Source organism: Eutrigla gurnardus (genome assembly GCF_963514095.1).
Source record: "Eutrigla gurnardus genome assembly, chromosome: 20".
NCBI classification, from domain to species: domain Eukaryota; kingdom Metazoa; phylum Chordata; class Actinopteri; order Perciformes; family Triglidae; genus Eutrigla; species Eutrigla gurnardus.
Genome location: NC_139931.1, coordinates 2,108,967 through 2,119,607, shown reverse-complemented (window position 1 = coordinate 2,119,607; position 10,641 = coordinate 2,108,967). Strand labels below are relative to the sequence as shown.

The following is a 10,641-nucleotide window of genomic DNA, read 5'->3' as shown; positions in this document are numbered from 1 at the left end:
ATTAGTGGTTTATGAACAGACGAGCCTCGTATGAAAAAGCGGAGACAGCGGTGTATTAAATATGCATGATTTTTTATTTAAATAGCAATGGAAGATTAAGTCTAGATCAATAGAAGGATTATCAAACAAAAAAACTAAACAAGAATGCTAAAGTTAACAGTTTAATTGTTAGAAATCACAAATTGGTGCTAAGGACACTAAAAGGTCAGGAGGCAAAGAGTTAGATCAAATAAAACAAACATTAAGTCTGAAGTTGAGAGTCACATGACAAAGTGGAGTTTCACCTGTGTTTGTGACATTTGGCCTCGTTAAGAAGTAAACTCCACCTTTCAACAGGTCGTTATCAGACAGTTTGTTCTCACAGAGTCATGACAATAATTTGAATCAGAGCAGGATCAGGTTGATTGTTATAAAGAATCAAAAGGATAACACTGAACTAAAAAAATGACATGAATAAGCACATTAATGAAAATTTAAAAAAAGACAAAACATTATTCAATGTTAAACAACTATTCTCAATTATGTCCTTAGGGAAACTTATCTTCTTACATTTTGACACACAAAAAACAAACAAAAGAAAAATCAGTTTGTCCAGTTAGTATCATGTGAAGTAGACTCTTCAAATGACTAATATTTTAATAATATAAAATAAAAGAAAATCTACATGATCAGTGCAGTTAATGCATAAATACTCACATTTCTAAGTAGGATTCTGCCCGGTAGAAAGCAAACAAACGAACTAACTAGAGGTCAGATTCAAGGTCGTAGGTCAAATCTTTTCACCGGAGGTAAATCAGGACGTTGTAGTTTTATATCAGAGCACCACACGAGATCATGTTCCTACCAACCTTCCACCAATGGTGTCTAGCGGCGGCGAGTCATTTGGCATGCAGACCATATGGCACTGGAAGTGTTTCATGGCGAAAAAAGATAATCATGTAAATTAAGTGTGGTGACGGCGTATTAGGGCCACTGTAGTTTAAAAACCGGGCGAGGGGGATAATATTCATAATAAAACCTCAGAACTTACAAGGAAAAAACTGTCGCTTTGCAAGGTTGGATCTACGTCTTTGAACTCTACGTCATTAAACTCTTCATCATCAAACTCTACGTCATTAAACTCTTCATCATCAAACTCTACGTCATTAATCTACATTATTAAACTACGTGATTGAACTCTACGTCATCGTCATTATGTAACCTGAAAGATCCTTCAAGGTCCTGAAAACATTTAAAGGTTTCCTCTCACGTTCTTCTTATTAATACATGTTGCTCTCTGCAGTTTAACAACCTTGCAAAGTGAAGAAACATCTTCCCAAAACCCCCAAATGTTCTCTGAGATAAGATATGAGGCCACATTTACTAGTTTTCTTACAAAATGCTGACTTTATAGTATTTCTCTGAATATTACCCACCACTTTTTTTATCTACAATGGCCTTAATATGTTGTATTTTCAAGACTCATCTGAGGATTTGATAATGGGATATAATGGGATCTAATGGGATCTAATGGGATCTCTGTGTCCACGTCACATAAAGTAATCGTTTTGGTCCGTTCATGACTGGAGTTCTCATATTTTATTTAAGTTCTGACGTAAAACAGCTGATGTCCTTACAGGACGAGACTACTTGCTGGTATTTCAGGTTTGTAGCCGACGACACCGTGTCCATTGAGCTCTAAAACATTATTTTTGTTCTTCTTCTTCGAGCTGATCGTAAACCCGACAGCTTCGGCCTCGTCGATACACTTCTCTGTGCCGTTTTCTTCCCATTTAACGTGAAACTCTTTGCACCGATTTCACCCTCTCCGTTTCCCCCTCCGTCTGCTTCCGTCTCATTATTTATTCAGTCACTTCCCTTTTCCTTTGTTCCCCTCGTCGTCTCTCTCAGTCGGTCTTGGTGGTTTTGTGTCTCCACGGGTAAATCAGCTCGCCCACAAACAGCTTCTTGACCAGAGCGGCCCACGAGTCTTTGGGGTAGCAGCTGTAAGTCGGGGTGCGGTAGGTCTGGACCACCGAGCTGAACTTCAGAGGGTTAATCTGAGGAGGAAAACAGCATTTTAATAAAAAACTACACAGCATTAAAAGTATTAAAACCTCTAGTTCAGTAAAACTATCATAACTACTGTGGAAAAACTTTGCGATACTGGAAACATGGAAACAAATGCTTCTGGTTCGTGTCCTGCCAGCAACAACAACAGGATTTGGATTTGGCACAACTCCTTCAGAATAAAAGCATCATTCTACGCAAGTACACATGTATCTTCTACAAAATATCACTTTGACTCATATGTTGGTTGAAACTCCTCACCTCCATCAGCAGGTGCAGGGCCGTCCCGGGCTCTTCACACAGCACCCTGAACTTCACACCCTCTGTAAAGTCATCATAATAATATTTTCATTAATACTTTTTCAAGATGCGATGACATCATCGTCTTTCTGGCACTTTGCAGCTGTTTCCCACATGAACCAACGTGGCGACGTACCTGCCAGCCTGTAGGAGCGAGTGATGCGGAGGCCGACGGCGAACAGAGGGAAGGAGTTGATGAAGTCCACGCTGAGGTGGAGGACGCCCTGGAACAGCACCACCAGCAGCCGCAGCTGCACAACAGCAGGGACGCACGGGCGTCAAATAAACACTCCCAGTTTGCATTCAGTGAACACATCGAAACACACATTTCATGACATGTTTAAAAAGGTAAACTCCACCCAGATTCTATTAATAACCATCACAAACATGTAAAAGGTTGGTTTCTCCATGTACGTGTCATTTCTGTCATATATGTAATTATCATGTTGTTTATTCTGTCTTCTGTTGCACTCCTGTCCATACAGGGAGAGATCCTCCTCATTTAAGGCTTTTAGGGAGTTTTTACAGACTTGTAGAGACTCTAAAGCACTCTGGTTTTGGAGTAAATAAATCTAATTAAATCCTCAGTTGTCTCTGGTGGACAGTTATCACCTTCTCCTGTCTACAGCCAGAAATGTGGGCTGTGATTCAGCGATCTGGAACCAGGTTTTACACCAAAGTGGACCTCGCTGCATTAGAAGGGTCTCTTACCAGCGTGAAGACCAGGTAGTAGAGCGCCGTGGTGGGCAGCAGGAACAGCAGGACGGTGAACAGCAGCGTCCCGATGAAGAGCTGAGGAAGAACCAAAAACACACTCACGTTCTGTGACCATGACGACGGCGTGTGTGTGTGTGTGCATGTGTGTGTGCATGTGTGTGTTACCTGGTCCAGGTCGTAGGAGCAGGAGTCCACCCTCTGACGCAGGACGTTCCACTTCTTCCCTCTAAAGAGCCTCCAGAGAGACGAGAGGCCGTAGACCTTCAGACAGTACAGCCTGACACACACACACACACACACAAATATAATCACCAACTATTTTCATCATCTGTTCATCATCAAAAGTCATTTTTCATAAAGAAATGTCAGAAAATGCTGTTTTCAGTCCCTCAGATATGGAGATCTTCTCTTCTCTGTTCTATCATAGATGTCATCACATACAACACACATTTCAAGACCTTTATTCTAAATCCAAGCAACCTTGAAAACCCCACACTAAATATTCAAGTGTTTTCAAGGATTTCCAGCACCGTACCAAGCCTGTTTATTAGTATTAATTAGTAACCGGGGGCGACCCATAGACTGGTTAATAACATTCTAGGTTCACTCTTCCTACAGCTGATCCTGAAGCACTATAGAAACTCTAATTCCTCCTCTCTGATGTAGAAACGGCACCGTGATCGCAGCAGCAGCAGATATATTTTTAGGTCAAAGCATTCACTTTTAATAAGTTACGCCTCTCAAACTGAATAAAAACACACACACACATATTCCAGCTGCCGGAGGAGCATCGAGGCGCGGAGAGGAAAAGTGGGTAAGACGTTGTGATGCACGGCGTTGAGTCGAGCTATCTTTGGAGCAGATGCATAATTTAGTCGATCCTTTCCTCCAACATCCGAGTCTATTATGGTTCAGCCGTCCATCACGCCGCGCGCCACACCGCCACTTTAACGACGTTAAGACGAGGAAGAAGAACGTCGGCAGACTTTCATCTTCAGACGGGATTCACAGCGGCGACATGGCAGGACGCGTCTTAACGAGTCTCAGCGAGTCTTCATGAAAGGACTCGCTGATGTCCTTTGAACTATATTTAGATCTTTGCACCAGAATATTATCAAATCTCATATTCTCTTTAATGCCTTTTGAGTTATTCAACCAGAGAATTCACTTCATGTTCCACAATGCAAATAATGATGTTTAACAGGTATAAAGAAACTACAAGCTTCCATGTTTAATGTGAACAAGATCCTGACTTTTATCTCCCGTCAACATCTACATTATCTTTATATTAATAGAAAAAAAGGACTTTGAGATTTCAGTGGTTACATTCTCATTAACTTCTATGTAAACGGCACATTTCTACACATTCTTTCCTCCTGTTTTATTTACGTATGTCATTGATCTTCTTCTGCATCGCCTGCACAACGTACAGACTTTCTACAAAAGTGCAACGACAGAAACAGTCTGTCCTCAGCGACGGGGAAAGCCATCCGAGCGACGCCGACCGAAGGAGACGACCTGAAGCACTCCATGATGTTTTAAGACCCGTCTGACCCAGTTATCCAGCAGTGACGTCAAACAAAACATCCTGTTCTGTGAGTCAGATGATTCATGCGTTTGTCGTACCAGTTTCAATTAAAAGGGATGACTATAATAATAATTCTCCACTTTGTGAAAAGTGAAAACGCAAAACAAACACAAACACTCAAACTAATCCAAATATCAGAGAATGCTTTCTGATGAGGAAATGATCAGAAAGAGTCTCAGAGCAGGTCGCCATGGAAGCCAAGAGGACAGTTTAGTCCCCTGTCTGGATGGATACTGGGACCAGGACTGGGACCTACCGGGACCTACTGGGACCAGGACTGGTCCTTTTAGTGTCCCGACTCTAATGTGCCATTAAGGAAATGTAACTGTCTCTAATACAGCAACAAAGGGGGAAACAAAGGTTTGGAGAAATACGCCCCCTGCAGGTAATCCCAAGGAACATCTCACAACTCAGCATGACGAAGCATTTCTTAGTATTTACACTAATAAACACTTTAGTAGCTACTTCTGTTGTTATTTTATTATGATTATTGCTTTTATTTATGCCCTCATTCTCTGTTTACATTTTTATACGTTTCTTTATTTACTCTTATTTATTTTGTATCACTTTTTTGTTAAAGTTGAGTCCGGCCATCTGCCTGTGGTCCCTCCCTTGTTGTTACCTTGGGCTCCTGATGTATGCATGACTTAGCCCTACCTCTTGCCTTGTGAAGCGCTTTAGTGACGACTCCTGGTGTATTTAAATGGGTTATATAAATCAAATGACTTGACGTGATAAGAATTTAATCTTCGGAGAAACATTTTGCCTCCTCTTAAAGCGGCGAGAGACACCTTTTCAAAAAGATGTCTTCCCTGCAGAACCCTAAAGGAGCGTCTACTCTTATGCGAGTGTTGAGACGAGGAAGTGTTTTCTGTGGTGAAAAGTCAGTTTATCAGGACTTCATTTCACCATATTTGCAACACGCAAGTTGTGATCATTTCCTCTTGTGTTCAAAGAGAACATTTACACCACTGGACTGCTTCCTGTCAAACACTGAACTCACCTGGCTCCGTAGACGTAGAAGCAGTAGATGTGGAAGGTGAGCAGGGCGACCATGTCGGAGAGCAGCGACAGGGCAAAGGTCAGGCCGAAGCAGGCCGACAGGCCTCCGTACCACAGGATGCCCTCGATGAAGGGAGACATCAGGTGGATGTAGCCTGGACATAAAGAATCGGGGGAATGAAGCCTCTCAGTGGGGGAGGGGGGGGTCCACCACAGCTTTAAAGTCCCGTTGTATTTACTCACTGATCCAGAGGTGAATGTGGTAGAGGAAGAAGCGGCCCAGAACCTGGTCCAGGGCCCGGTTCATCTTCAGCCCAGCGGGCGCTCCCATCAGCCACTCCAGCAGCTCCTCCAGCTCTTTGGCCACATGCTGAGGAACAATCAGTGACAAAGAAACACACATTAAATGAATGAAATATCATCATCTCGACCTCCTGTTCTGTTCTGTTTGTATTGATAAATGTTGTGTATTAAGGATCTCAGTGGGACACACTCACGTCGGCTGCAGGCACCAGAGCGTTGGCCAACATGGGGATGTGGTTGTCTTTGTACAGCCACCACATGAGCAGCATGCCGAGAGCCACGTCCACCAGGACGGACACCACCATGTTCGCCTTCCTGCAGACAGACGGAGGCATGGACAGATGGACAGAGAGAGACAGACATTTTTAATCATTTTAGTGACCTTAACCAAAACTTCCACTTGCACATTTATAAAAATCAAATAGAAAAGTTGCTGTGAAATTCACTTCATTCAGACTCTAAACGCCTGATCATAAAGGAGCAGTCCAGCTGAAACTCCGTGTTCTCTGCGTGTTTTCCACATCTGGAGCGTGACATCCCTGTGACATCATAACGCTGCTCGTACAAACAATCACCTCATGAAGGGTTCGTGTCCGGCGGCGGGTTTCCGTGAGCTGAGCGTCCGCATGTGTTCGGTTCTGTAGCTGAGCTGGACGCAGGTGGACAGCTTAGTGGACAGGAAGCGCAGCGGGTAGAGACTGAAGATCCTAAAATATGATGATGAAAAAATATGTTTATGATGTTCAAAGTTCATTCACCTCGTTCACTGAGAGCATTTCTGGCCTGATTGATCGAGTCTCCTCTCTTCTCACCGCATGTCACAGATGCAGGTCCAGATGGAGAGCAGCCAGCCGATGAGGATGCAGAGCGGCACGGCGCCCTGTTTCAGCAGCTCCACGATGATGCTGGCCTCGCGGCCTTCAGACTGCCAGTGTGTCGACTTCAGTGGCCCGTCATCATACCGGTCCAGGAAGAACAGGGGCTGGCTGCGGGCCACCGTCTGGAACATCTGGACCCGAGGAGGAGGAGGAGGAAACACATGACTACCTGCTTACATCCATCACTTCAGCCGCTTTCACACATGCATTTTACTCCGTATGTCCTCTGGGAACATGCCATGTTCACATCATTCAGGTTAAATGAGATGCCGAATAAGGAACTGTACGTTCATGTTTCATGCAACAAGCTTGTGACAGATTTAAAAAAAAAAAGAGGATGAAAAAACAGGGATGTAAAATGAGAAGGAGCCCCCGTTTGTGTACCTGTCTCAGCTCAGACGGTGGCTCTGTTTTGGGGTCGGGAACTCCGTTCTCGACGGGGTGAAGCTGTGACAACATCACCTTCCTCTGCTCATAGTGGACGAAGATCACCTTCTCCTCCTCCTCCTCCTCCTCCTCCTCCTGCTGCTGCTCTTCTTCATCACCTTCCTCAACCTTCTTCTTCTTCTCCCGCTGAATTACTCGTCCATCTGACCACGACAAAGACAAACTCGTCAAAAACTCCTGATAACTTTATTTACTTTCAGGAAAAGAAAGTTCTCAACAGAGATAAGAAACATAAACATAATATAAATATGAATAAAATAAATGTTTTGTATCAATTATTAATAATTAATAATAATAAAAGGGTTAGGGTTAAATGTTGCAAAAGCCTCCACAATGAGACATAAACTGAAACTGGTGATGAGGCCTCTGTGAAGCCAGTGAATATCAGGTGTGACGGTCTTACTCTGATCCCTCTTGAGGACCTGGCATGTGAAGCCCATCTTGCCCATCTCGCGGTTGATCTGGAGCCAGCGCTCCTGGGGGAAGATGGTGCTGAGGTCTCTGAGGAAGCTCTCCATGCCCTCCTGGCCCTCTTTGGGTAAACTCCACGAGCCCAGCACCGACAGTTCCACCCCACTCTGGACCTGCATCTGTGTGGAAGAGACGGAGGAGCCTAATAAAACCTTTTAACGAAGGAGTGCGCCTCATAGCAAGACACGAGAGGCTAATCCAGGCCTGAGGGGTCTGGATTAAGTTTCAGGCCTGAGGGGGCGGTCTGGTGCGGCACTGACCTGCTGGACGTACTGTTTGACCTGTCCGGGGATGAACGGGTAGTGAATGACAGCCAGCACCACGGCAGAGTCATGGCCGGGGATCCAGCGACCGACCAGCAGGCCGCTGTCCGCCCGGTTGCAGCACTGTGGGAAGAAGATCTTCAGCGCCATGACGTCAGCGTTCAGCCTCCAGCAGCTCTGATGATCTGACAAAGAGCCGGAAAAACAACCGGGTCAGCTGACTTCTACCTCCGCTGCTCAGAATGCAAGGCTATATTTATATAAACCCATCTCTCCCCAACCATTTCATAAATGTAGTAACTTTGTGGATTCAGATCATACAAATTAGAAATACATTATGATGTATTATTATGATGACAAAGCTTTCAGGGATCACCAGGACCTGGATGAATGAGAACCTTCACACAGACATAAGACTTGACTGCTAAAGAAAACAAGCCCCACATTCAACAGCTTCAACATTAAAGTAATGTTCCTATTAATTTATCAATAATTATTATCCAGTAATTAAAGTAAGTAAGTAGGTACATTTATTTATAAAGCATTTAAATACAATTTACACTGACCAAAGTGCCCTACATAGTGCAAAAGCAGATAAAAGAACACACATTGAAGCTAATTTAAATAAAAAGACAAAACATGAGAACATACATAACAATTATCTATGTCATAAGAGGGCAGGAAAAGCCAGGGAGAAGAGATGTGTTTTTAGCCTGGATTTAAAACTGGAGATGGAAGGAACGTCTCTGATATAATATAATACACATTATTCTCAAACAAGCCATTCGGCAAAATGAGTACTTTAACTTTACTTTAAAAAACTACTTTTAGTATATTTAGATGCAATAACTTCTGTTTTTACTTGTAACAGAGTTACTTGGTTGAAAAAGTACCTTTACTGAAGTACTTATGATTTACTTCAGTAAAGGTTATGAGAACTTCTTTCCAGATGCCCAACAAAACATCAAGAATATTACAAACGAATTGTTATAAATATATAATAATAAACAACTACCTGTTGTATATTCGGCATATGATGTATGCCGAATCGAAGAGTTGATACTTATTATTTATGATATTCCATCTCTGAGTGTTTTTATAAGGAGGCGAGACGAGAGGCAAACACATTAAATACACTGAATTTTCTATGGAGTCTGGTGAACAGACGGAAGTAGACGGTTGACCTCATTTGATGCCCTTGAAATATTGAATTTCTATCGCGTTGTTGTGGCAACAGGAAGCCCGCGGCAGCTATTGACGTGCAGTGGCGTCAGTTAGCGAGCTAGCTACCACGGGGAAAGAAGGTTTAAACTCAGCCTCAAACAAAAGTGAGGATAAAACATGACGTTTATATGTATTCAAGAAGGGATAATGCACATTAATAACCGAGAGAGCTTGAGTCCATCGTGTAAATGTGCCGGATTTAGCCGTAAAGGCTAATTTCCATCAGCAATCAGGTACATTTCTATGAAGAATTAAGCTAACGCTACATGACGCAGCGGGAAATTACAACTGATTAACGACTATACGGACACGGGATGTGCGTTTAAAAAATAAAGACATGATTTACCTTCTTTAATGGCGACAAACGCGTCCACCTTCCATTCGTAACGCCGAGTAGCGTCTGGCTAAGTCGCCATATTCTTTGTTGACAGTCCGTCGTACAAAATGCTCCGGTGAGAAACGCAACGTTTGGCTGTATGTGTGTGTTCCGATCATCATCGTCCCCCGTTTACACAAATACGAACAGTTCGTTTATTTTAACGTAATATTTTTTCTACTCTTTCAAATATATTTCGGTTCGCTTCGGTTTGGTCGATTTAGTTTGTTAGAGTGTTCCCCGGAAACTGTATTTAAATCTTTCTCAATAAACGATATACATTATTTATTTTAATTTAATTGATTTATATATCTCAAGTATTCAACATACTGTGAAAGAAAAGAGATACAAACATAAATCAGATTCCTCCAGAAATCGAATACATTGAGAGCGGCAGACAGAAGCAAACTGCTTATGGCTGTAAATCAAAGAATGATCTACTACTTCAATCATCCCCCTTTTCTCATAATTAAACCCTTAATACATATATGCATATATGTATTATAATGCAATAGACATTTAAATAATGAAAATATAATTATTAATCATAATAATAACCAGCTTGTCACTCACCAGCTAGGGCCCAGTGTGTGTGTTGCTTCTGTTCAGTTGTTGGAGAATGAGGAGTTGGCCCAACTGTAGATATTTATCTCTTTCTGCGGTGACACGGCAAGAAAAGAGCGGGATGAAACCATTCAGCAGAATACAAATAACACGATATATTCTTGTGATTGACTATTTAGTGTCGGGATATGAAAATTTTATTTTATTTTAACTATTTGTGTACTAATTTGTTTTTTAATTGATTTTTAAACCAAACACAATTTCCTGTTTCTCATTTAATGTGTTATGTTTTATGTTTTTTTGTTTTTTATTTAATGACTTGTTACGCATACAGGCAACATTTTGTTGTTGTTATGTATTATCATTTACCTTGTTTTACTTTATTTGTTAATCTATTCTCTTGTATTTTTATTTGATGCATTAAAGCTTCCAATAATGTCCCGTATTTATTTTATTATG

At 42.1% G+C, this 10,641-nt stretch overlaps 1 protein-coding gene across 2 annotated transcripts; it reads right to left on the bottom strand.

Annotated features, from left to right (window-relative positions):
- Window positions 1-14: 14 nt before the first annotated feature.
- Window positions 15-9,687, bottom strand: pigq (phosphatidylinositol glycan anchor biosynthesis, class Q). 2 transcript variants are annotated; one of them, XR_014598998.1, is made up of 15 exons: window positions 9,589-9,687; window positions 8,016-8,203; window positions 7,688-7,874; window positions 7,222-7,427; window positions 6,772-6,968; window positions 6,535-6,666; window positions 6,154-6,274; window positions 5,900-6,026; window positions 5,658-5,811; window positions 3,232-3,343; window positions 3,061-3,141; window positions 2,486-2,600; window positions 2,311-2,372; window positions 1,137-2,039; window positions 16-1,075 (listed from the first exon to the last, which is right to left on the bottom strand). XR_014598998.1 is itself a non-coding variant. In XM_084036258.1 (14 exons), the coding sequence occupies exons 2-14, from the start codon at window positions 8,166-8,168 to the stop codon at window positions 1,887-1,889; spliced, it is 1,800 nt and encodes a 599-aa protein (XP_083892384.1). In that variant the 5' UTR covers window positions 8,169-8,203; window positions 9,589-9,687; the 3' UTR covers window positions 15-1,886. The 2 variants fall into 2 exon arrangements, 1 of the variants encoding a protein (XP_083892384.1); XM_084036258.1 differs by having other exon boundaries at window positions 15-2,039.
- Window positions 9,688-10,641: the final 954 nt, after the last annotated feature.

Excerpts from the sequence above, each read along its gene's own strand:
- pigq (XM_084036258.1), bottom strand. The coding sequence starts at position 8,168 with ATGGCGCTGAAGATCTTCTTCCCACAGTGCTGCAACCGGGCGGACAGC. Across the intron at positions 7,428-7,687 it reads GGTCCTCAAGAGGGATCAGA|ATGGACGAGTAATTCAGCGG; the intron begins GTAAGACCGTCA and ends TGTCGTGGTCAG. Across the intron at positions 5,812-5,899 it reads CCACATTCACCTCTGGATCA|GCTACATCCACCTGATGTCT; the intron begins GTGAGTAAATAC and ends CTTTATGTCCAG.